The sequence below is a fragment of the Haliotis rufescens genome, unplaced genomic scaffold (assembly GCF_023055435.1).
Source record: "Haliotis rufescens isolate VD_foot unplaced genomic scaffold, xgHalRufe1.0.p SCAF_5, whole genome shotgun sequence".
Taxonomy (NCBI): Eukaryota; Metazoa; Mollusca; class Gastropoda; order Lepetellida; family Haliotidae; genus Haliotis; species Haliotis rufescens.
Window position 1 is genome coordinate 59,041,405 of NW_025964223.1, and position 27,859 is coordinate 59,069,263.

Below are 27,859 nucleotides of genomic sequence, written 5' to 3' on the forward strand. Positions count from 1 at the left end.
GAATCGCGGCGCCGTAGACGACTGGGCTACCCGTGCCCCCTCCCACTAAGTAGACCAAATGCCAAATTTTAATACATTTTGAAAAACACAGACCGATTGATGGTCATTAAAGTATTTTTAAATGTTTCTGAAGCCGAGATGGCCATGCTCAAATTGGGATCGGAATTCTATGAGCCAGTTTTAGAAACAAAATAGCATAGACAACATACATCGAAGGACTGACCAACTTGGTTTTTCTTCATTACTGTAACCTACCTGATCAGTCTCAGAGGAGAGACAAATCTACTTGTTAATGAATTCCACATTTCTGGATGCCTAAAATACTGAATAAACTGTCTGTCTGTCTGTCTGTCTGACATTTCTGAATATGTAGGACAACAGATCCGGCAATAAAAACGACAAAACCCTTTCCATAACCAATGCAAAGCACTATCCTCAAAAGGCAGAGTCCATTGTAAGATTATATTCCGTCCCTATCACAAACATGTGTTATGAATGACTATCAGATAGTGATGACATCAGATGTTCGCGACTAAGCAAATAAATACATTCCTTTTCTTCAAAATATTGTGATCTAAATAAAAACGGCAAAGCCCTTTCAAAATCATAAGTAATATCTGCAATAAACTGAGTACAATGTACGTTTCCAACCATATCATATGCATGTGTCTTTTATCCACTACCAAATAGTGATGATACCAGGTGTTCGCGAAAAAGGTCTACACGCTTTACTGACATCAATGATTTGGTTATTGTTTTATATCCTAACGGGACACAGTGATCCTGCTTCATATTAGGTTCAATAAGAATAGATTTATTCTGACACAAAATAATCAATTTTTCAATACATTGATGAAGACATATCCTCGACTTTAAGGTCGTGATGCACAATTTGCACGTGCGTGTTAAAGTTAATTTGATGTTTGCATGTTTGTTGGGAGCAAGGTAGTCATACATGTGTTTTTGTTATGTGAACAGCACACGCTGATTGTTAAGCTATCGTGTGCTCATAAAAAGACATATTTGTTTTACCGTAAATAACGTTTACACAATGCCACGGCTTGCTAAAGTTCAACGTCTCCGCGCCGTGGGTTTGCCGCAAACAGGAATGGCTTGACACGGGCCGACTGTCCACGTGTGATGTCACGCCAACAAGACAACCACATTCGGTTGGTGCATCTACGGAATCGATACCAAAGTGCCACATTCACAGCCCGGACAATTCCTGGGTTGAGACCAATTAGAGGCAGAACCGTAGGCAACCGGCTGAGGGCGCACAACATCCGACCCTGACGTCCACCGATACGCCCAATGCTGCTTCCATGTCGTAAGGCACGCCTAGTTTTGTGTTGACAGCGTCTGAGGTTCAGAAGACAAGACCGGGACCGGTTTCATCTGAACAGCTCTGATGGTCAACACGCTACCAGGGGAAGGTTTTAGCGACGTTTGCGTTACTCAACGTGGTCAGTTTGGGGGTGGAAGTGTAATTGTATGGGGGTGGAAGTGTAATGGAATGGGATGGCATCACAACTCATCATAATTGATCATGTTCTACCCTTTGTGCAAATGCAGGGACGTAACGTCACGTTGCAGCATGATAATGCGCGCCAACATGCTGCACGTGTTGGAACAGACGTGTTAAGACAGCATAACATTGCTGTACTGTCGTGGCCGGCTGTTTTTCCAGACCTCTCCCCCATAGAACATGTCTGGGATTAGAAGGAACGACGCCTACCTCAGCACCAGCACCAGCACCATCCGGCGACGCAACCTCAATTGGGACAATCTTTGGTTGACAATTGGAATATCATCACCTAAACATACCCGTTTTCAATGCACCGCCGCTGCCTCGCCTGTAACAACGCAAATGGTGGTCACATCCGATATTGTCGGTGTTATTTGATTTGTAATAGCATCCCTCTTTAGGGTGTGTCACATTGTCTCCTGTTACCAGGCATGGGTTTTGTCAATGAATTTGTTAAGATAAAACATTGATCAGACGAATGAGGTGAGGTGAGATGAAATGGGGTTTAACGTCGCGTCCAAGATTATTGCACTTATATAGCGACGTGCATGCACGCGTGTGTGTGTGTGTGTGTGTGTGTGTGTGTGTGTGTTTGGCTGCTTGTACTAGTCCGGACTGATGCCGATTTATAGTGCTTGCTCACTGAGATACCATGCCGCAGTTTAACATGAATACCCCACTCAGACACAGTATACCGACTCCGAGCCGACCAGTCCTTGTTTTAGCCCCTTAATGCCGAGCGCCAGACAGGGTAACAAGTACCATCTTTTAACGTCTTTGGTATGACGCGGTCGGGGATCGAACCCCGGACCTTCCGCTCTCCCACTAGACCACGGAGGCGGTCTCAGACGAATGGCCAAATATGGCATGACATTGACACTTCATATGAAGCAGTTACTTTTTTCCGTTAGTATATCATTCTAAGCTATTTACATGTATATTATCCTGATACACGCTGTGCGTAATTTTGTGGCTGTTGGAAAATATGTGTTCATTTTTCATTAAGGTACAATTGGACCTGTGACGTCATGCCTTTGTTCCCCAACTGGGTTGACATTTCGCTAATGTTTCTGGCTATGGGGCCTTGTGAACAGATTGATAATATTTCCAAGTCATACATTTTGGGAGTGTTATAAATTATAATTGGCAGTGTGTGATAAATTATGTTTGTTTTTTCTAAAATATCATCAGGGATACGTTTTGCAGTATCTAAACAGATAGAGGATGCCTTCTGAATTTTGGAAGAAACAGCTGAGAGCGTGGCAACGTTGTCGTCACGATGACGTCGTGTGCACGTCCGAAATTGACACGCGCCGGTCGAGCCCAGTTCTCTACAGGGGACAAACAACTCTCGGCCAATGCTGCGGCCCGTGGATTATATTCGGGCTGAAGCGGATACATTAATATTCATCTTTAAAGATGTTAAGTGTACAAGTCGGTTAATACGCTGGAAAACCTCTATCTATTGGGTTTTGACGCCCTCAGTATAGCCAGCAGAACCATATCTCCGTCCAGAAAATGCTGCCCCAGAAAACCGACGTCAGTATTTGCGAGTAATCATAAATTCTTGAAAACAAATGTGACTAATCGTTGATTTATCGATTAGCTTATTACAGAAGGGAATCCCACTTGTTCAGTGCTTCAGGGACGTATGATACCTGGAAGTCTCTTCCCAACTGAATATGAACAAACTAAAAGTTGATCCAATATCTTGATTTTGAGACTAATTTCTATGTCACGACTATCCCTTTGAGAACATATCTTGCGCTGTAGCATGTTGTCACAACAAATATGTATCATTTGTATCATTATAGCTTTTAGCAATATTCCAGCAATATCACGGCGGGGGACACCGGAAATGGGCTTTCCACATTGTACCCATGTCGGGAATCGAACCCGGGTCTTCGGCGTGACGAGCGAAGGCTTTAACCACTAGGCCACCCGACCGCCCTATGGGTTGCTGAAGACCTATTCTAACCCCAATCTTCACGGCCCTCTCCTTGTAACGATGGAAGTGATTGCATTGTCACGCTGTTCCCTGGTAAGAAGGACGGGAGAGGCGGTCTTATCACATCCTCAAGCTCGGTTCCAATCAAATGAACAATACATTCACGTATTACGAATGATAAAACACTGCTTTAGAAATACATTTTATTTTTTTCTAAAAACATTCAACAAAGCAAGCAATAGAAGGAAATTTTTATCCCAGAACATAAAAAATTAAAAGGCCAGAAAAAACAAGTCCATAGGCTGTGGCGAGAGCACGTGTACATTTCAGCGTGATAATGCCTGATAACACGTGAAAACTGCCTTCATTAAAACGGCCGTGGGGTTACACGCCCAACTGTATTGGTGGCGGAGATGGAGAGTGTCAAGAAACAGTAATGGCCAATTATTACATTACTATCAAACCGGGTCACCCTGCATGTAAACACAAAACCTATGAACTAGCTAGTCCCTAGCTTAGGACTAAGTCAGTAAGAGCGTAATTTTAGGCAGATTTAGACAGTGTCTACAGGCAAACTAGCAACAGAGACGGAAATGCTGACAAAGCTATTCGTAAAATAACTCTAAATCCAAGGATAGATACAAATATTGAGTGAGTGAGTGAGTTTTGGTTTTACACTGCTTTTAGCAATATTCCAACAACATCACAGCGGGGTACACCAGAAATGGGCTTCACACATTGTACCCATGTCGGGAATCTAACCCGACACCAGGCTACCCGACCGCCCAGATACAGATATTGATTTATACTTTGTCCCAAACAAACAAAGCTTCGTAAGGGCCACATAGTGCCAAAGTGATGCTTTCAGTTCCCATTAACTAACATGGCTTATGTCTTGTATGATATTTGTGTTACTGTTTGTAAGGCCGCACTCAGCAATATTCCAGCTTTATGAGTTAATGACAATAGATCAGCGTAGAAACGTACAGTTCGTTGTTAAGGCCGCATTCGGTATTATTGCACAGACAAGGCATGTTGGGAGTTTTCATGACTGATGGCCGTCCATGATTTCCACATAACCTGGCCAGGATGTGAGTTGTAGTGAGTGAGTATGGTTTTACGCCGCTTTTAGGGCAGTCAGGACAAAGGATTCAAAGGCTGCAGATACAAAAGCTCGTGAGTAAAGAAACTAATATCCACATAAATACTTTAAAAAGTAAACTTAGAAATCAAGAGTAAAACCAACGCTAAAAGTAATTCTTTTGTAAATATCCATCTGAAAGAAACACTAAGATACCTATTGGTGTGTGTCTATTATGCTGAAAAGCAAATACAAACTATACTTACTTTTGTTTACAAGAAAATAACGGAACACTAAAGGTATAATTCTGTTACACAGGAGAAACATTTCACGTCAAAATATAAAAGTCACTGGTCAAATCTTAAGAACTGTTCACAATGATTTAGGATTTTTTAGCCTTTCCCTTGGCTTTTTAATTGGAATACAGCGATGACGACGATGGCCTGGGGGCGTTTGTCAGCTACTAGGCGAAATGACTGACATGTGCCTTACATCAGATCTCTTGAATAACCCTTACCGATGAAACATGAAACAGTATTAAAAAGCAAAACGGTATGGTTATTATAAATGCTGCACGGTGTCTTTCTGTGACTGCAGAAAACCGTCAGCACCATGTCTAGTACTCCACGTTGGTCACCAGCTTGGCGTTGTCGTGAGTCGAGGGGGGCTGGTACTGCTGAACATGGGCGTAGTTCGCCCCCGCCATCTGGTGGCTGTGGATCACGGTGGTCGTCGCGGGGATTCTCTGGATGATAACTCCTCCCACGGGCTGTGGAAAACAAAATAAATCTAGGATATGAAAATCTATTAATATCCAGTTGGTTGGTTTGTTTGTTGTTTAACGCTGCACTCAGCAATATTCCAGCTATATGACGGCGGTCTGTAAATAATCGAGTCTGGACCAGACAATCCAGTGATTGATATCATGAGCATCGATCCACGCAATTGGGATCAATCAACCAAGTCAGCAAGCCTGACCACACCCGATCCCGTTAGTCGCCTTTTACGACAAGCATAGTCGCCTTTTTACGGCAAGAATGGCTTACTGAAGACTCCGGAATCTTCACGGGTTATTAATATCCAGAATAATATCAGCTGAGGTCATAAGGTCAGATGAAGAACCCACAACAATATCAAGTAAATTATCTCTAAAGAAAATAAAAACAAAAATTGTTTGATTTTTATTATTATCATTAAATTCAAATAGGACCTTATATCCAACTCTTAGCTGTCCAATGCCATATAATACCAGGCAGTTGCTATAGCAGGACTGATTGTCTGGTCCAGACTATTTTCAGACTGCCATCATTTGGCTGGAGTATTGCCTTGTGCGGGGTTAAACAACAAACAAACAAACAATAGCAGAGACTAACAACCCAGACGGTCCATATCTCGCTCGTATTTCAACTGCCTGTTGTGTTTATTCCAGCACAATCACAAGACACCAAAAAGGGGGCGTCAAACACTGGATCCATGTGGAGAATCGAATCGGGGCGTTGGGGTGACAATGCCACAGGATTTACCTCATGGCTATACCCACCGCCCCTATCAGATTGCAACGGATATAGCTATAACTTCGCATGGGTTGTTTTGTAGGTTACGTGGGGCTCCCTGTAATTTAAAGCGACTTGGTTGATGTCATCAATCACGACAAGGTGGGACGTGGCACATAAGGCCACACTTAACTAATTTTATGTTTCACGGATTTATTCTAGCTTTTCCACACAAGGTCGGTCAAAACTTGTTTGGTTTGTTTGTTGTTTAAAACCGCACTCAGCAATATTCCAGATATTTTACGGTGGTCTGTACATACAATCTAGTGATTGACATGAGCATCGAACCACACGATTGGGATACGATGACATGCTTGAACCAAGTCAGCAAGCCTGACCACCCGATCCCGTAAGTCGCCTCTTACGACAAGCATAGTCGCCTTTTACGGCAAGTATGGGTGGCTGAAGACCTATTCTACGCCATATCTTCACGAGTAAACCGACCTGGTCCAGACACAATCATCTCTTTCTATACTTATTTTTTTAGTGTGGACAAAAAGAAACAAAAATGACTGAGGGATGCAATTACCTCATGTCTGCAGGCGAGGATGCCTGACAGGATGGTGCAGACAAGGGTCAGGATCCAAGCGAAGACCAGGACGAGGACGAGGACAATAGCCATGGCGTAGATGGCGTTGATGTCGTCACAGGACATGTCAATGGGCGTTGGGGTAGTGAAGTCACTGGTTCTGCAATGTAAAACAACACACGTCAGATCACCGAAAGCATCTTGGAGGCCGACCATTTGGAATTCTGGGTGGTGGTGGTTGTTTTGAACAGGAATGTTCTGTAAATAACTGGGGAAAAAATAATTTGTCCGCTGTACTTGCTGGATGTCCTTAGGAGTAACTACATTTTTCAGTTCCTCGTTTTTTAAAAAAAGTGACTTAAGCTCTCCTGTGTCTTAAAAAATCCACAACTCCACCAAATCACAAGGTTGTGTAAAAGTCCTTCATTCCTAAACATATCATTTCAAGAAAAATCTTGAGCTTTTAAATCCTCGCCAGTTGAAATAGAATAACGATATCGTGAAGATTAATTAAAGAATATGGCTGCATGTGTACTAACACTTATAAAGCGAAAACATGCCATTTGAACAACATGCCATTCCGCCGATTAGGAATGTTACTGTTTAAAAATGTCAAGTGCACTTTTTACTATCCTCCAGTGGTCAGAATGTGCTCGGATCTGAGCAGAGATTGTGGAGTTTCAAGTTACAAAATGACATTCCATTAACAGGCTCAGTGCTGGTCCTTATGCAGAGAGGGCTGGGGATAGCTTATCTTGAAGACATAACGGAGATCATACTACCAAACAAAAAGCACCGTGTAACAAGTAAGAAGTTTGAAAAAATGGCTTGTTTTCACATAAGTATTTGCACATTTGCAGCTCTCTTCGTCAATCAATCATCGCTATATTTCACGATTCCTTTTCAAGTGGCGAAGAAAAAGTTCTGGGAAACTTGTATTGTGTTTAATCTGTCGATATCGAGTTGAGTGAGTGAGTGAGTTGGGTTTAACGCCGCTTTTAACAGTATTCCAGTTATATCACGGCGTGTCAGCTTAATGTGGGAGGAAAGTCCGAAGTGATGCAGGTCTCAGACGTTTACCACTTCGGTGAAACCCACGAACACGACAAACCTAGAAACATAATCGGGGCGAACCAGGATTCGAAACCACAATCATAGGTTTCTGGCGTGCCCAAGGGACGCAACTCTGCACAGCGAATCGCGGCGCCTTAGACGACTGGGCCACCCGTGCCCCCGATATCGAGTTGATGTAACAACTCCTGCCGATGACACGTCAGTAGCAAATGTGAAACGTATCACTAGCAGGCAAGCATCTATAAAATAAATAACATCAACACAACCACATATTGTTTGTAAACAAAGTTTCGTTTTGCTGCATAGGGACGACAATAACAGAAACATTGTTAAAACGTTTCATAAACTTTTCCATATGGTTACAAAAACGTTAAAAAAAAAAACCTTTTAAAAACAGATTTGTGGAGTTTTTTTAAACGTTTTCAAAACGTTTGCGAGAAACATCATGGAAACCTATGTGGGGTTACACAAACGTTCAAAAAAATGATTTAAAACATGAATAGGAGGTTTCTATACGTTTCTAAAATGTATGGACAAACGTTGTCGATACCTAAATATAAACGTCATGGTTGACAGCATCTGGCAATTACGGACATAATGGAGGACAGTCATCGTTGCAAGGTTCGTTTATAATAGTAGTGTTTGGACTCCAATCCAATTCATACACACATGTAAGTCTATTCGCAAATCATTTCATGAATTATTTCTTGTCATCTGCGCTGCACAGGGATGACATACTCAGAACGATGTGAAATCGTGTGTTCCCTCACATAACAAGCTTGAGTGAGTGAGTGAGTTTGGTTTAACGCCGCTTTTCACAGTATTCCAGTTATATCGCGGTGTGTCAGCTTAATATGGGAGGAAAGCCCGAAGTGATGCAGGCCTCAGACGTTTACCACTTCGGTAATACCCACGAGCACGGGTATGGTGCTGACAAACCTAGAAACATAATCGGGACGCACCGGTATTCGAACCCACAATCATAGGTTTCTGGTGTTCCCAAGGGACGCAACTCTGCACAGCGAATCGCGGCGCCTTAGACGACTTGGACAACCGTGCTCCCTAACAAGCTTGAATATAGCACATCCATCCATCCATCCATCCATCCGCCCGGCGACTTACGTGCACACACACTTGTCTCCTATCGGGGTACACTGGCTGGGGTGAGAGACGGCCAGTCCTGCCATGGCCAGGATTCCAACGATGAAGAAGATGCCCATGACGAGAAGGGAGATGATGCTGAACACCATGTGTGTGATGTACTGAAGCACAGATCAGGACAATGTGAGCGTGACGTACTGGCGTGCAGAGAACATGACAATGTGAACGTGACGTACTGGCGTGCAGAGAACATGACAATGTGAGCGTGACGTACTGGCGTGCAGAGAACATGACAATGTGAGCGTGACGTACTGGCGAGCAGAGAACATGACAATATGTTCTGGGGGAGAGAGTTGGGCGAGTTAGCCAGTAAAACACATCGGAAGTACTTCATCCAAGTCTTGACCAGAGAGGGGTTAGGTTTTTTGATTGACTGTTTTCAGCAATATGGTCTTGTCGAAATCGAACACGGGCATTCCAGCGAACACATTAACCACTAGGCTACCCAACCCCTATCAATGTACATTGAAGTAGAATACAATATATACTCAACTATGTTATAACGACTTCAAAGGGACCACTAGTTTTAGTTCGTTATAACCGTAGTTCATTATAAGCATAATTATGTACAGCAACTGACCGGGACCTAAAAAACAGCACGTTATATCCGTTAGTTCGTAATAAGCGTGTTGGTTAGAAACATAGTTTACTGTACTGGACAAAGGCGTCAGAGAACAATGTGAGAACGTACCACTCCCTTCTGCTTGGTGAAGGCCGAGATGAGGCCAATCAGGCCAGGGACGATGTACTGAAACAGTAAGAAGCCTTGTAAGGGAAATGTCTTAGAAGTCATTTAATACGGTGGTACAATTGTTGAAATGTTTCAAATATTAGCTAGCTCACAGGGAAATAGAACAAATTTGTTCGTTTGTTGTTGTTGTTTAACGCCTCACTCAGCAATAGTCCAGCTACATGACTGCCGACTGGAATTAATCGAGGCTGGACCAGACAATCCAGTGATTGACATAAACATCGATCTACCCAGTTGAGATACGATGACATGCATCAAATAAGTCAGTGAGCCTGGCCACCCAATTCCGTTAGTCGCCTCTTACAACAAGCAGCATGGGTGGCTGGTGACCCTATTCTCTACCGGAACTTCTGGGGTCAGAAGCAATATTTTCCTACAGTAAAATATTTGTATTCCTATCTCAAGGATTGGTACACAGACGATACGGGAGCATTTCATTCAGTTGAAAATACCTGCACAGTTCCGGTGCATACAGTCCATTCACATAGACAATAGCAACAAAACACTTTCCATATACAAATCTCTGGTAGAGGCAGAATACAATGTACGATTCCGTCCCTACCATCATAGGCACGTGTTTATATGAATGGCTATCAAATAGGGATGATACCAGGTGTTCGCAAAAAGGTGGCGTATCCTGCCCCACCAGTGGTAACTGTCACAAAATGTGGCCGCTTAAATACATGTGGTTTTACAATTACTTTAATGTGGTACTTCTGATGTTAAAGCTAATCTGTTCACAAAAAAACTCCAAAGAAGGTAAGGATCACCCGATTATTTCATATTACCATACTTAATATGTCGTGGCATGATGAATAACTATGGTAATATGATAGAATCTGGAAAATTAAATTCGCATTTTGGGGGGATGAAGAGGAAATATATTTGGATTACTGAGGTTGGTTTGGAAGTTGATTAATATTCAGATGCGACTGATAGACTTACAGCAAATCCAAGGGCCCATATGGGCGCATCGCCATAGCTGTTGGTGTTGTGACCGCTGTAGGTGTTGTCCAAGCTGCTACTATGGAACTGGTTTCCAAAGTTGCTGTCGCTGTTGCTCATCTCTTTGTTGATGATCTTCTCCGCCCTTTTCAGCAACACACTCAGCACAACGCTGAGAATGATCCCTGGAAATAAACAAGGTGGGTTAAACACCGCAAGACACTGGCTGATGGAAGGTGGGTGGGGTTGGGTGGGTAGGCCCTGCGACAGGGGCTGTAGGAAGGTGGGTTGGTGGGGTGGGGTTGGGCGAGTAGGCCGTGCGATAGGGGCTGTAGGAAGGTGGGTTGGTGGGGTGGGGTTGGGCGAGTAGGCCGTGCGATAGGGGCTGCAGGAAGGTGGGTGGGGTGGGGTGGGGTGGGTAGGCCGTGCGATAAGGGCTGTAGGTGGGTGGGGTGGGTAGGCCGTGCGATAGGGGCTCTAGGATGGTGGGGTGGGGTGGGTAGGCCGTGCGATAGGGGCTGCAGGAAGGTGGGTAGGGTGGGGTGGGTAGGCCGTGCGATAGGGGCTGCAGGAAGGTGGGTGGGGTGGGGTGGGTAGGCCGTGCGATAGGGGCTGTGGGTTGGTGGGGTGTGGTGGTTAGGCCGTGCGATAGGGGCTCTAGGAAGGTGGGTGGTGTGGGGCAGGTTGCTAGCTGTCATTCTTCATAACACTTAATGGCACTTGTGACAAAAACTAATATAACGAACACTTATAACACTTTATTAATTTATATATAAAGTGTTTTGGTGTTTAATGCTCAGTAAATGTTGGCATATGTGGCATTGTATGAAGTCAACATGCTCACAGTATATTGCAAGTCGTCACTGCTTGGGTAAGGTTTTATAATCAGTGGGGATTTGCAATCTCATTAAAACAGATTTTAGTTTTCGACTGCAAGACAAAGATCTGGGGATATCTCATTACAGGTCACGTCAACGCGATTAACTTGACATTAGCCAATAAGAAAGCAGCTTTCTCGAGCTAAACGGCACTGGTTCCATAAATGCGGCTAGGCTTTGAAAAACATTGACATTCTCGATTCAAAATTTAAAATCTGCACCAAAAGCACATTCTGGACTGTCTAACAGAAGGACGAGATTGTATGGGAGTACTTAAAGTCTTTTCCGTTCAAATCTTTATCCCATTGAAGCAACAGACTGAAGATGATTTTTATGGATTCAGTCGCCATGGCCGTAATTATCGATCGGAATACCCCGTGATAAACCAATGATACCGTTATTAACTTTGATAAGTTTCATGTTGTTCATTTTAGAAATCCTAGCGTACCAGGAACCACACGACAGTTTTGTGTCGGTAATTCGGCTTTAAGTATTGTTACCTGTTACAGCTACCTGGGTTTATAATTGACTGAGAATCTTGATTATAACGCAATGGCAAAGACTGCGGCCAAATCAGCTAACAGATTACTTATTACAAAATTGGCCGATCTAAAAAAACATACAGCATATATTCAATATCCCCACTGGTTTACATACGAAAGCCATTTCCAGCAAAATACAAGATGTCCTCGTGGAAAAAATATCTGATATGATGGCAGGAACTTTTATGGAAAGATAATGTTCATACTGGTACAAGCAAACTCCTTACGTATATATTTTTTAAAGATTAGTTTTCACAGCCAAAAACTTGTGAAGAGTTATAAGTCTTTACAACACTTAGATGTGGTATTGCACCTTTAAGAATCGAAACAGACAGAAATATTAATTTAAAGGTGGAAGACAGAGTGCGCTTTAAATGTAATGATCATATTGAAGATGAAAAACATGTTTTATTCCAATGTTTCTTATGCGATGATCAAAGATCTTCATCATTTACGAGTATAACGGCTAAAATGTCCAACTTTTTAAACATGTCAAAAGATTAGAAATTGTGTGTCCTTTTCAAAGATGAGGTATATGTCACTGCCAAAACCTGCTTTTAATATTACAACGCAGAAATCTATTGCTGTACGGGTAAAACATTATTTTCTGTATATATCATGTATTTAGTGTATCGCCCCTTATAACTGTGTTCCGCTGTATTATCATTTTTAAGTATAAACGTCCATTTATGCATGTTTTTTTAAGGATGTACAGCGGCGAGACGAAAATAAAATACCTGTCTGATATTTTTTTCTAGGTTGCACGTTAGGAAAACGCATTCCGACTGTCACTTTCCGTATCTGGTAAGCGAAGCTCTGATTGGTCGTTCTGAAGCGACACGTAAAGGGATGTCCTCGGGTCTTTGTTTCGCGGTAGCGAGAACTAAGATTTGACTTTTAATGAGATTGTGGTGTTTGGGCAATAAAGATTGATCCCTCCACTGTGCCCGTGGCAAAACGCCCGACATACACATTCTTCAAACGTTCCAGCCACTGAACACGACCGCATTATTTACTAGGGCTGGGACGGGGTCAAATATCCTACCCGGGTACCCGACCCCTTAATACCCCACCCCACCCGGACCCTGGAAGTATCTCAAACTATCGGGAGCAAAAGCAACGAAGTGACGGCGGTCTGATCCAGACAACCATGATTGACACGAGCATATCAACCAAGTCGATTTCCCGATCCCGTCAGTCGCCTGTAACGACAAGCCTATAGTCGCCTTTTCGTCAAGCATGCGTTGCTTTAGACCTGTTCTACCTGGATCTTCACGAGTGTTTAAGACGGATATTACGTGCATTTGCTCTGACTCATTCTTCTATCTTTCTCTCTGTGATTGGCTGAAAGTTCGGAGGTGTGTCTGAATTAGCCAATCGCGGCGAAGATCATGACAATAGTGTCGATGGCAGATGGGCGTGGCAAGTTGAGACAAAACTAAAACTCCAATTTACTGCATCAAGATTTGCGTCTTGTAGTAAGAAAACTTGAACCTCGAACTATATATTCCTCCATAGCAACTAGTAACGGTAATTGAAGCATACAAGTTAGAATAGAGCCTACGATAAGATTATGTCTCGGGCACAAACAGCTGACAAGAAACGATAAATCAAGCTCATCACAAGGCAAAACCCTTCAAAATAATTTAACACCCGTGTATCAGCATTACCCTGTCCACACCCGGGTAGCCAGTGTCCCATGTGTAAGTATGTCATCTCATTGCAGTGTCACAGGAAAGTATTATAGGCAGAAATAACTACGTGGAGAATAAAAAAATAAAAAAATGTCACCTGTCATAACGGATAGTTAACTTGATATATCGACCTGATAAAAATGCAAGTGAAGTCCCAAAGCGGGAACTATTTTAATCTCCACTCATCGATTCAATGACTGATTTCCTAATGAACAATTGATTCACATTCCCAGCAAGTGTAGACCCGGGTAATCAGAAATGTGGGTGATTACCTACATAAACATGGCTGCAAATCGTGTGGCTCTGAGAAAGTGAACCGCCCCATTTTTCATACAAACACTATATTCATACACTAGTTTTGATTGTTTGTTGTTTAACGCCGCACTCAGCAATATTCCAGCTATATGACGGCGGTCTGTAAATAATCGAGCGTGACCAGACAATCCAGTGGTTGATATCATGAGCAATTGGGATACGATAACATGCATCAACCAAGTCAGCGAGCCTGACCACCCGATCCGGTTAGTCGCCTCTTACGACAAGCATGGTCGCCTTATTAATACACTATACTTCATTGAGCGAAATTTACACCAGTACACGTCGCTTATCTTAAGAATGACGGGTAATCTCCGCGTGATTCCGAGTAAACATCAAACATTACACATAAAAACAATGTTTTAGTCACCAAATGCCCGCATAATACGTTTCGTAATCCTATTGTACGGTATGTATCACACGGAAACACATGACAATAATCCCTATGAAAAACGTGCCAATGAAAATGATATCTAAAAGCGCAGGTCCACAAAGGTAAATGGGGCCTTAACCACGAACAATGTTTTTATACGGAGTTGAAATCCAACAGCAATTTATTTTTGTCACGTGATCATTCTTTCTTCCGGGTTCCAAGCGTCTTTTCCCCGGTCGCATCTTTCTAGGTGTAGTCCATTTAGGCCAGTAGAAAAATCCCTAAAATTAATTCAACCCGGACATTTTAAGGAACAACCAAATTTCTATCACAAATCATAAATTAGGTATAGGAGATGTTATATAAAAAACCCAGACAAAATCAGACTTGAGGAAAATCTACAATGCCATGTCAAAGTTTGCTCCAAATCACTCCCCATTCAGTTTCCCAGTGTTTATAGTTGTAAGGAAAGTACTACCTGTTGCTACCATAAACAAGATGTCAGCCTCCATGTCGTCTGCTTTACAGTGGAATAATATTCATTTTCTACTTTGTTGCTGTCATGACTGAGAGTGAAAATCATCTAAATGGTGAGTAAAAGTTACATTCTGTGTACAACATTTGTTACAAATGAATTACTATGTTCATCATTTTACCATTTATGATTCAAATGCACTCTAATGTTAGGCTAGTCAATGGTCAATTAGGCAACTTTTATATTTGATGTATGCTAGATATTTCATCAAATATAAGTATCATGTTCCCATTGATTTCTATGTAAACAAACATTGTTTAGGAATAATGGAATATATGCGTTTCATAGACAACTCAGTCCTTAATCAAGGTTAAATTTATACCCTATATATCAGGTGTTGGTTGCAGTGATACTATTTTCCAACATACTAATTTTCAATCTTGGAACGTCAACTGAACCCAATTTTTAATTATTGGTTTTTAACTATTTACTGTAGAAAATCTACATGAAACCCCCTGAATGTAATCTTCAATTCCATACCTTGCAAATTAGCTGTTAGTTGAAGTAATACTATTTTCCATCAGACTTCTTTTCTCTGAGAACATCTTACCAAACCTGATTTGTTTTTGTAATGTAATGTGTATGAGAAAAGATATGCAGCAAATAACCTGAATATAATCTTTACATGGATCTGTTGAATTTTCAAGAATATGTTTGAATCAATTACTCATTTTAACAAAGAAAACATAAGTGTAATTAATAAGTTATTTTTCTGTTCATTCTAAAGGATACAGAGTGAGATTCTTATTAGATCACTAATTTCATTGTTCATCTAATATGATTATGCCACAAATAGCCACAACCTATATCAAAAAGAAACTTATTGTTCTTTTACTTAAAATGTTTTGAAGAATTAGACGATTAGAACAAAATAGAAAGAGACATATATTTGTTTACCTTTATTCATGGGAGTCAATTAATTGTCCAAAGCATAATAACTCAAGAAATAAAGTTACTTTTTGAGACAATGAATTCAATTATTCAATAATGTTAATTTCTTATAAATCATACTAAAACTAAAATATATTGAAATATATGTTTGATTTGAATTCTTACTATTTTCAGGTGAGAATGATAGTCACTGCATCATTTGTGATCAAGCAGGATGGGATGCTAACTTATCCACAAAGGGCTTCCTATCAATTATTTCTTCGTCTAAGAAAAGACAAGATGGAAAACATGAACAACTGCTGCCTCTTATATCTAATAAACAAGCATTTGTTGTGCATGAACAATGCAGGAAGTCATATACTTCATCAAAAAACATACATTATTTCTTGAAGAAAAGAAATTATGAACTTGATACTTTACCGCCAAGAAATCTTCGCACATTACAAATCAATTTTGATTTCAAGACTCACTGTCTTATTTGTGCGAATGTATTAACTTTCCTAATGTTGAAAAGAATCCAAAAAGACAAAGCATAGGTTCAGTTGAAATTGTTGACAAATTGGATAAATGTAGCACTTTGCAGAATACATTATTGGAACTATGCTCCAAGCGTTCAGATAAGCAGGCTCTGGATGTCAAGTCAAGAATCATATGTGCTGGAGACATAAGAGCAGCAGAGGCAATCTACCATCGCCAATGTTTGCAAACTTTTTTACGCTGTAAACAAGACTGTGATACGAATGAAAGAAATCTAAATTCGACAAATTCTGAAGGTTTCAGTAACTTGTGCACATGGTTGTCATCACAAACTGGGAGTCAGTTTACTATATCAGATCTACAGGTAAAACTGTCTTCATTTCTTCCAGAGGATGTTGAACCTTACAGTGTTAAACATTTGAAACGCAAACTGCAAGATCATTTTGGCAATAAACTGAGTATAACTGAACTAGGAGGAAAGAAAAATGTATTCCAATTTAGACATACAGCTTCAGAGATTTTACACCAAGCTTTTCTTACTGATGACCAGGAGGATGGTGATGAATTGATTGCCAAGTCACGCCAATTGGGAAAAAAGCTCAGGAATCTTTTATCTGACATCAAATTTGACACTGAACACTTTCCCTCGCCAGATGAATTAAACATCAACGCTTTAGAGAGTCAAGTTCCTGAAGCTCTACTGGTTTTCATGAAGAGTCTTTTAGGATTATCTTCAACATCTTCAGATAGAAATACACTGCAAATGATATCTCTATGTCATATCTTGATGAATGCTGTTGCCCCAAATCCATACCAGTCTCCATTGCTGTTCTCTACTGGTTTATTCATCCACCAGACTACAAGGTCAAAACTTGTACTCAATCTCCTTTCATCCTTAGGAATGACAGTGTCATATGACACTATTTTGGATTTTGAAAGATCTGCTGTTACAAGTAGAAACATTGATGACCTTCACCCAGGCATTGGTGTCAATGAAGATGGCACAGAAGGATTTTGTCAGTGGATAGCTGATAATTTTGATTACAATGAGGACACAATAAGTGGCCACAATAGCACACATGTCATGGGAATTATCGCATGTCAGACACCTGCATCAACACAGAAACTGTCAGTGAGAAGACAAAAAAACTATGCTACAGACATTCTTGCTGCTGGTGATTTCAGCAACATACAACCCTACAGAAATCATCATACAAACGCCATGGCAAAGGTAAAATTTAATCCGGTGGTCGAAGTTATAGTTCCAAAACTGAAGCAATTCCTCTTCCAAGACACAGTGTGGATGCTCTCCAATTTCAGATCACAAATCACCCCAGGATGGCAAGGGTTCATGTCTGATGTGACACATGGGGAGTATATGCAGTCAAAAGTACTTTATCATCCAATGATACCACTCAATCCGCAGACAAATGAAGCAACAATGTCTATTCAACAATGATGTTTGTAGACAAGCAACGTCAGAAGATTGGACAGTGTTGTGCACTCCTCACGTTTGATCAACCACTCTACGCCAAAGCTTACAAAATCAAAACAGAAAATCCTCTGGATTTCGAACACATACAGCTTCGCCTTGGAGGATTTCATCAGCTGATGTCCTTTCTTGGATCTGGATGTAAGTCAATGCAATATACTGGATTAGAAGAACTATGGTCATGTGTGTATGCAAAGAACTCAATTCCAAAAATGTTTGAAGAAAATCTTACCACAAAACTGTAAGGGCATGTCTTTTGACTTGCGCAGCACTACATATTCTTCTCTTTGAACAGCCTCATGAAGACATCATGGATGAAGATGGTGACAATCGTGAACACGAAAATGATTCTGTAGGTAGTGGTTCTTTGTCAGATATTGAACAGATTGCTAAAGATATTTCAAGTCGGGAAATTCAATTTGATGACTTTGAAGAGACAGTGGATAACATTCTGGGCAAAGTTGACAAAGAAAAGGCAAAACACCTACAGTCAAGGACATCAAAATTATGGCTTCAATTCATGGATTTTGTCTCAACAATGTGTATGTTCATTAGAGCTGAAAGAACAGGTGATTGGCTCCTGCATTTGAAAGCTTCACAAGACATGCTTCCCTGGTTTGCTGCAACAGGACATAACAATTATGCCAAGTATTGTCGTCTATATATTCAAGATTTTGTACATCCATGCCCCTGTCTTCACAAACCACTAGAGGATGGCCTCTTTACGATTCATCGGAGTCAAAAGTTATTCTGGAGTGGCACTTGGTCTGATATGGTGATAGAACAATCTCTCATGAGGTCAGGGAAGACATCAGGCGGTCTCATAAACATAACTCACCAAGACAGTGCAAGGACAAGATGGCTTCTATCAGCACACATTGTTGCACAGTACACAGAGGAGTTGAGAATGTTGACAAATACATCATCAAATTCATGGAGTGATCATCATCGAGAACTAAATCCAGGAAGAATGAATCAAGATTACATTGATATGAACAAATTCTTAGATTTCCTACGAAGTCACAATCCATTTACTGGAGTCCAGTCTGAACTTCGCAACATAGCTACTTGTGTTATTGCTGATGACAGGGTTAATGCTGACAGAACAGTCAGTATAGGAAGTTCAATACAATCTCTAATTACAAACCATTCTTTTGGAGATGTTTCAATGAAGAAAAGTCAACAAGTGGTGACATTTGACATCATGAAACGTGCAGTAACACTAACAAGTGGAGAAAGACTTCGCATGTCATCACTTGAGTTGTATCAACGACTTCTCGCTATTGCCTACACAATAGGACCACCATCTCCATCTGTGTTCTGCCATGAACTTTCGTCTGTGGCACCTGCCTTGTTCCATGATGATGGTAGCATGAGAAAATCAACGAAATCACAACTCGCCAAATGCATAATGAAGATGACTTCAAATGTTGAAACTGATGTTCCATCAGTATCAACAGTCTTTGATGGATGTGCGTTACTTCAACAGTTGAAATGGCCAAAGGTTGGGACAATGTTGGACGTCTGTGAAATATTCCTCTCTACAATTCATCACAGGTCATCCTTGAATCATGAGGTAACTGTTGTGTTCGACAGTTATGATGTAACAACAACAAAAGATCAAGAACAGAAGCGCAGAAAGCTCTCAAGAACTGCAATGGCTGATGTTATGCTGAAGTCAAATACTCCAGTTCCAAGTGATGCAGCAAGTTTTCTTGCCAACAAGAAAAACAAACAACAAACAATTAATCTCCTTTCATCATACATACAAGAGAACTCACGTGTGTTAGTAAGCCATGCAGGGGATGAAGGGGACGCTGATGTTGTTATTGTTCAAAGAGCTGTGGAGTTGGCAGAGAAACATGAAACCGTCCATGTCATTTCTGATGATACTGACATTTTTGTCCTTCTGATACATCATGTGGATTCCCAGAGCAATGTTTACATGAAGACAAGATCAAGAACTATGTCAATAAAAGAAGCAAAACATTGCCTAGGAGAACAATTGTGTCACAATCTTCCTTTCCTTCATGCAGTATCAGGTTGTGATACAACATCTTCCTTCTTCGGCTTTGGAAAATCTAAACATCTGGCTTATTTCACTTCCGCAGAGCAATTACATGAGAAAGTCACAGTTTTTGGAGAATCATCTGTTCCTCTCCAAGTAATCAAAGAAGTGGGAGAACAGTATGTCTGTGGACTCTATGGTGGGAAACAAAACGAGAAACTGGATGAGTTGAGATTCAAAAATGTAAAATCAACCAAGTTCACAAGTGTAGAGCGCATGCCTCCAACAAGCCGGGCATGTTATTTTCATTGTCTAAGGGTTCATCTGCAAGTGTCAACATGGAAATCTCTTAAAACTGTTTTGGACAAAGAGACACATGGCTTCAAATCAGTTAAAGGGAGTATAGTCCCAATTATAACAGACATGCCTCCAGCCCCTCCAGAACTCTTGAAGGAAATAAAGTGTTCTTGTAAATCATCTAACAGACTCTGCACATCCTGTAGTTGTGTCAAAAGGGGGATTCAATGCAGCATCCACTGCAAATGTGAAAGTAACTGTGAGAATAGACAGGACTTAAATGCAGAATATGAAAACTATTAATAGACTTCATATCATGTTAATTGTGCTCTCATAGGTGAAACTGGCATGTGTTCTTTGTAAATATACTTCAAATAATGTCCATAATATTCATAGTTCCAGTTCATATAGCACACTCAAACATTGTATATGGAAAGCAATGAAGTTTGTCTTTTTATGTGCATTTCATAAAGTTGAAAACAGCAAAAAATATGATGCTGTTATCCTTTTCTTATAACTAAAATGATATGTAAATTATTAGATAATAATAATAATAATAATATTTTTTTTAAAACCATAATTATATCCACAGTTCTTGTAGATAGTGAAAGAATTCAGAGGATACGAAAGTTATTGATATATTTTTAAGATTTACAGACATAATTATTAAAATTATAATAAAAACTATTCATAAAGACATGTAAATATAAATTATTACATTGTTGAACTTTGTAAGCCTTAATGAGTGCATTAAGATTTGTGTAACATAGTGATATGAATACACATTTGTTCTAATTTGGCCGAATACAGGCACAAGTATAGGTATGATAGGCCTATTTTCAAATGGGTGTAGACAATTTTCCTCAAGTCTGAATTTGTCTGGGTTTTGTGTGTACCATAACTATACCTTAAGGAAACAGAAAAACATAAAATTTGGTTGTTCTGTAAAATGTCCGGGTTTCCGACCAATTCTACTGGCCTAATTCGGCTTCGCTGACATGACAGCTCGGTTTACAGGATCTTACTGGATATGGTCGAAGCTATCTTGAACGATACTTTAGTCCGTCAACCTTCATTTGGCCACCCGGTTTTCCACGATTATTTTCCATTGAACACACAATCACGCCACAAAAATAGATATCGAGTAATCATTGACCTGTCGAAACATAAGTTTTGTAATATTCCATGTCCGAATAAAAATATTTTAGAATATGAAAATGATAGTTGAAGGACTATAGTACAGCTGGGGTGGGGATTAATCTGGAAGGTGCACTAGCCCGAATAGTGATAACGTATATAGCAATACCACTCATGATACCACTTCCTGCCCTTATAAAAACAGGCTATTGCTTATTTCCATCTCTGATTCCGAGAGTGGGTGACGTCGGTCAGAATGTATTGATCAGTCCAGAAGAGGACCCGTGAAGATCCGGGATAGAATAGGTCTTCAGCAATCCATACTTGCTGTAAAAGCCGACTTTGCTTGTCGTAAGAGGCGACTAACAGGATCGGGTGGTCAGGCTCACTGACTTGGTTGATGCATGTCATCGTATCCCAATTGTAAAATAGCTGGAATATTTCTGAGTGCGGCGTTAAACCACAAACAAACCAAAGCAGTCCAGAGGAGCAAGGTGACAAGACGTCCATTACGATTGCCTATTGGTTACTTCAACCATGTGGTCAGTCTCGGGTCATAAAACGATAACATACTATTCCTCATTTGCCAAGGATCGCAACTTTGACTAAAGAGGACTATTTTGGTGCTTAGGAAATACTGAGTAGTATACGAAACGTACGTGTTTCTGTATGTTCAAGCAGTAATAATTACAAAATAAATTTGTTATACAAATTTAGGAAATTCTGTTTGGTCGAGAGGTCCCGAAAACTTGCATTCATATTCACTAAATGCACATAAACATTCATATTCACTAAATGCACATAAACATTCATATTCACTATGCACATAAACATGAATTTATATATCATGAAAGCATGTCTTCCCCTAAGTGACAGAACTACGCGATTGTATACAATTTGTGACCGTTCTACTTAAAAAACGAAATACAATTCTTAAATAGAATTAGATCATATATTACAGGCACGTAGCAATTTCCTAGTCCCAGCTGTCGCGTAATGATGACCTTTCTCGTTTGTGAACATTGTGTGCCAAATTAGCCTTATGTATTAAAATTAATAATAAATATCGAAAAAAGGGATTGTAAAGAAATTATCAATGACTTGACTATTCTATTGTGACGTATTGTAGCTTTACTTGACCGGTTAACCCAGACATGCATGCAGATCCGGTACGTTTGTAGCGCACTGTAGAGGATATTTACTTCGCCACCCTGACAGCAAATAACAATGACGTCATTCTAGCCTGCGCGGTTAACCAACGAAGACATTTCCCAGACTGCCGAGACCGAGAGGCCGTGTGGGGTGTCTTCAATAACATCGCTGGTATTTCAACACAAAACAGAAGACAAGGGCTCTAAAAATCCCCGAATGTCGCCCTCGGCCCCACGACAATATTTGATCGTTATTGTTCCGTTTCACCGGGCCGTGTTCAGGGAGCTCACGCAGAACCGACGTGCTCCATCTCTGCTTCACAATTACGAAATCTAGCTCGTTGGTCACAACGTTCCCGAGATCTGGCTTTAAAGTAAACTATACTTTGTTGCGGTTTTTAATTACAATGAATTAATGGATGTCACTTCTTAGGAACAAACTGTAAACATTGTATCCGTGGTTTAAAAGCAACAAAACCATATGAATAAATGTTTTCATGGAACTATTTCACCCCATTCCGCCTCTCCCACACTGCGTCTGGTATATTCCGCATGGACCAAAATCAGGTCTGATTACACCATGGACGGCTAATACGATATTTAGCGTCCATTGTTGAAAAATAGTTGAAACGCTGTTTTTCTAGGAAATAACATCCATAAAGTACCCTTGACAGATCAGGAAAATACTATTGTTACAGGAAATACAGACATACAACAGGGTCTAAGTAGTGTTTCGTGTGTGTGTGTGTGTGTGTGTGTGTGTGTGAGATAAGATATACAAACAACAACCTCGCTCCCATTCAATTCAGTTTTGAGAACCGGATGCCCATGCTTGTTGACTTCCAGCCAGTATGGCGCGCATAGCACAAGCTCACCTATCCACTACAAGCTGTCTTCCTCACGAATCTTTTCGTTCACAAAAACATAATACTCACCGAAAACTAACACAATTGCGGAGATAATTCCGTTGGCGTTGTTATGTCCTTTGCTTGTCGCCATGGTTGAAAAGTGCAGTGTTAGCTCTCTGTCCGACGTGACTTTTCCAAGAAATAAGCGAGGTTGATTACGGGCCAGGGAGCTTTATAAGTACGCAGGCAGAGAAAGTGCAGCTCCTCACATCGACAGTGACTTACACAGTGGTGCGGGGAGTTGTAGGAAGCCTGGCCTGCTGGGGCGGTGTGCGCGATGTTTCCGCTAAGTTCGTTGAAATGTTTTAGCCTCGAGCGTAACTCAGTGCATAGCTTGATTTGCAGACATCAACACATTCATTTAATTAGACTTGCACAAGTCTCTAAGGCAATAACTACTAGTATAAATCATAAGTTCTAGATTATGTAAATAATAACAAGTTGTCCCTATAAGAGACTGGAGTCTGTACTGTCCACATATCTAGACTTGTCAATTAGGAGGATAGAATTACCACACATCCATGGACTTTTCTTTCAGTACAGACTTGGAGCAAGGCTATGATTTAATTTAAAAAGGATTTTTCGCTATTGGAGAGTATTCAAAACGTGCGTTTGTACGGTCCGGTCTCTTCTAAATAAGCCGAGGCAAGGAAATGTCGTGAAACTTTCTTTTTACTCAGAAAATATTATTATTCGGACACGACGCGAAGAACCCGCTCAGAGAATCATTCCACTAAATCCACAGTATTTAAATGGCAATCAGCACGGACTTATACAAGGAATATTTGCCATGCCAAGAAGTGATGAGAATTATATGACAGACATATCAGTCGTAAATAAAAGTTTAAGAACGTGCATGAAAGTCTATTGGTGATGTGGCACCATGACGTTATAGAATGGCTTTTTTTGTTTGCTGGAGATCTATACTAGGTTGGTTTGTTGTTTAACGCCGCACTCAGCAATATTCCAGCTATATGACGGCGGTCTGTAAATAATCGAGTATGGACCACACAATCCAGCGATTAACATCATGAGCATCGATCCACGCAATTGGGATCAATGACATGCATCAACCAAGTCAGCGATCCTGACCACCCGATCCCGTTAGTCGCCTTTTACGACAAGCATGGGTTGCTGAAGACCTATTCTACCCCGGAATCTTCACGGGTAACCTATACTAGGAATACTCTAGGGACACCACGTTGCGTATATCTGTTACTGTCAATTTGTAAAATGCTTGATTCAGTTAGGATATTTACAAAATGCCTAATTATTTCAGTCAGTTTACAAATTGTCTGAGAAATCTTTACCTGGTTTCCAGTCCCAAAATAATAAGTCTATTGTAATGTCACTGGGTCCTTATGAACTTCTCAATACTTGTCAGTCAATCATTCAAATGTATGTAAAAGTCAATTTGTGAAATGATTGAAATATTTAGTCTTTTGTGAATACCACACTATAGCTAGTCCTGCACCATGACCGTGGAATATATTTATTTTTTGAAAAAAAATTAATCTAGAAACGCATACAAAAGCAAGTCTAGCCAGCTCAAGCTGGCTCTATTCCACAAATCAGCATAGGGAAATATTCTTTTTATTTTTAGAGACAAGAAGGATTTTGTGTAATATTAGATTTCAGAGACTAAATGTTAGTCTACACTATAGCATGCAGATCGGGTTCCACAGCTGATCGCGTGCATGGTTTTGTTGACTTGGTCAGCTTTTCAATATTGCTATTACAGTTATGAATATTTCAAGTATTTCATTTTTCATACTGAATATGAAGAGGTAAACACCTGTATAGGCAAGTTGTGTGAACTCGTGTTTTGCACATGGATATGTTGGTATGAAAGTAAGAAATAGAATTTATGGATGTCAACTTCCTTGTAATGAGGAACACAACGCTTCGGAGTATGTACTTACTTCTTCATCAGGCGATGAAAAAAAGATAATAAAGTTGACATATATAAATTCTCTTCCTTATGTATATCACTTCGTAATGTCTTTCAAAGACCTAAATGAAAGTAGCGTTTGTCAAGAAAGTACTTTGTGGCTAATTGTCAATTGTCAATCTTTATATTATGCAATTGAACAAACTGGTTTGGAACTTGTTCGACCGCTACTCGTTTGAAACAATGCCCGTCCTGAAGAGTATTACTCGTCCATGTGGAACAAGTTGAAAGTCTTTAACAAACTGCTTCAGGCACTTTTATCTTTTCCCCAGTATTTGTCATAAAAAACACGTGGGATCTGATCATTCTTGCTCTACTTGTGATGTAAGCTGCCTTTGTCTATCGCCATGCACCCCCACGTGTTATTGTTGTCACAACCGAGGTCCCAGGGATCTGGTTAGGAACAATGCTTGTACTTCTTTTGCGCTCGACTCAAAACACAAGGTGTCCGACTCTATGCACACAAGGCCGTAGTTAACTTATTTTGACAGGGGTGGGGTGGGCAAATATTTTGTGCAAGTATCACTTGTCCCCAACTTGATTCAAATAAAACTGTTTTCTAAAAAAAATCAAGGGGGGCAGCTGACCTCACTGCCCCCCGGCTGGCTACGGCACCGGCACAAGGTGTTCGACTCTATACACAAGGTGTCCGACTCTATACACAAGGTGTCCGACTCTATGCACACAAGGCCGTAGTTAACTTATTTTGACAGGGGTGGGGTGGGCAAATATTTTGTGCAAGTATCACTTGTCCCCAACTTGATTCAAATAAAACTGTTTTCTAAAAAAAATCAAGGGGGGCAGCTGACCTCACTGCCCCCCGGCTGGCTACGGCACCGGCACAAGGTGTTCGACTCTATACACAAGGTGTCCGACTCTATACACAAGGTGTCCGACTCTATGCACACAAGGCCGTAGTTAACTTATTTTGACAGGGGTGGGGTGGGCAAATATTTTGTGCAAGTATCACTTGTCCCCAACTTGATTCAAATAAAACTGTTTTCTAAAAAAAATCAAGGGGGGCAGCTGACCTCACTGCCCCCCGGCTGGCTACGGCACCGGCACAAGGTGTTCGACTCTATGCACAAGGTGTTCGACTCTATACACAAGGTGTTCGACTCTATGCACAAGGTGTTCGACTCTATACACAAGGTGTTCGACTCTATGCACAAGGTGTTCGACTCTATACACAAGGTGTTCGACTCTATGCACAAGGTGTTCGACTCTATACACAAGGTGTTCGACTCTATGCACTAGGTGTTCGACTCTATACACAAGGTGTTCGACTTTATACACAAGGTGTTCGACTCCATACACAAGGTGTTCGACTCTATACACTAGGTGTTCGACTCTATACACAAGGTGTTCGACTCTATACACAAGGTGTTCGACTCTATGCACAATGTGTTCGACTCTATACACAAGGTGTTCGACTCTATATACACAAGGTGTTCGACTCTATGCACAATGTGTTCGACTCTATACACAATGTGTTCGACTCTATACACAAGGTGTTCGACTCTATACACAAGGTGTTCGACTCTATACACAATGTGTTCGACTCTATACACAAGGTGTTCGACTCTATACACAAGTTGTTCGTCTCTATACACAATGTGTTCGACTCTATGCACTAGGTGTTCGACTCTATGCACAAAAGGTTCGACTCTATGCAAAAAGTGTTCGAATCTATACACAAAGTGTTCGAGTCTATATACAAGGTGTTCGACTCTATGCACTAGGTGTTCGAGTCTATGCACAAGGTGTTCGACTCTATACACAAGGTGTTCGACTCTATACACAATGTGTTCGACTCTATGCACAAGGTGTTCGACTCTATACACAAAGTGTTCGACTCTATGCACAATGTGTTCGACTCTATGCACAAGGTGTTCGACTCTATACACAAAGTGTTCGACTCTATACACAAGGTGTACGACTCTATACACAAAGTGTTCGACTCTATGCACAAGGTGTTCGACTCTATACACAAGGTGTTCGACTCTATACACAAGGTGTCCGACTCTATACACAAGGTGTCCGACTCTATGCACAAGGTGTTCGACTCTATGCACAAGGTGTTCGACTCTATACACAAGGTGTCCGACTCTATACACAAGGTGTCCGACTCTATACACAAGGTGTCCGACTCTAAACACAAGGTGTCCGACTCTATACACAAGGTGTCCGACTCTATACACAAGGTGTTCGACTCTGTACACAAGGTGTTCTACTCTATGCACAAAGTGTTCGACTGCATATACAAGGTGCACGCTGTAAGAGCTAAAATTATTACCCAGGGCAGTGGATCAGCGTGAACTCGATTTCAATTCTCTACTTCCTGAGGGTTGGATCCCCGGCCGCGTCATACCAAAAGGCGTTAAAAGATGGTACTTGTTGTTACCCTGACATTAAGGGGCTAAAACAAGGACTGGTCGGCCCGGAGTCAGTATACTGTGTCTGAGTGCGGTATTCATGTTAAACTACGACATGGTATCTCAGTGTGATAGCACTATAAATCGGTATCACTCCGGACCAGTACAAGCAACACACACACGTGCATGCACGTCGCTATGTAAGTGCAATAATCTTGGACGCGACATTAAACCCCATTTAACCCCATTTCACCTCACCCCACCTGTA

At 40.9% G+C, this 27,859-nt stretch overlaps 1 protein-coding gene across 1 annotated transcript; it reads right to left on the reverse strand.

The window, feature by feature from the left end:
* Positions 1-3,662: 3,662 nt before the first annotated feature.
* Positions 3,663-23,490, reverse strand: LOC124140321. The gene is made up of 6 exons (XM_046507844.2): positions 23,293-23,490; positions 10,568-10,752; positions 9,563-9,619; positions 8,833-8,972; positions 6,637-6,796; positions 3,663-5,323 (listed from the first exon to the last, which is right to left on the reverse strand). The coding sequence occupies exons 1-6, from the start codon at positions 23,354-23,356 to the stop codon at positions 5,171-5,173; spliced, it is 759 nt and encodes a 252-aa protein (XP_046363800.2). The 5' UTR covers positions 23,357-23,490; the 3' UTR covers positions 3,663-5,170.
* Between the last annotated feature and the right edge of the window lie 4,369 nt (positions 23,491-27,859).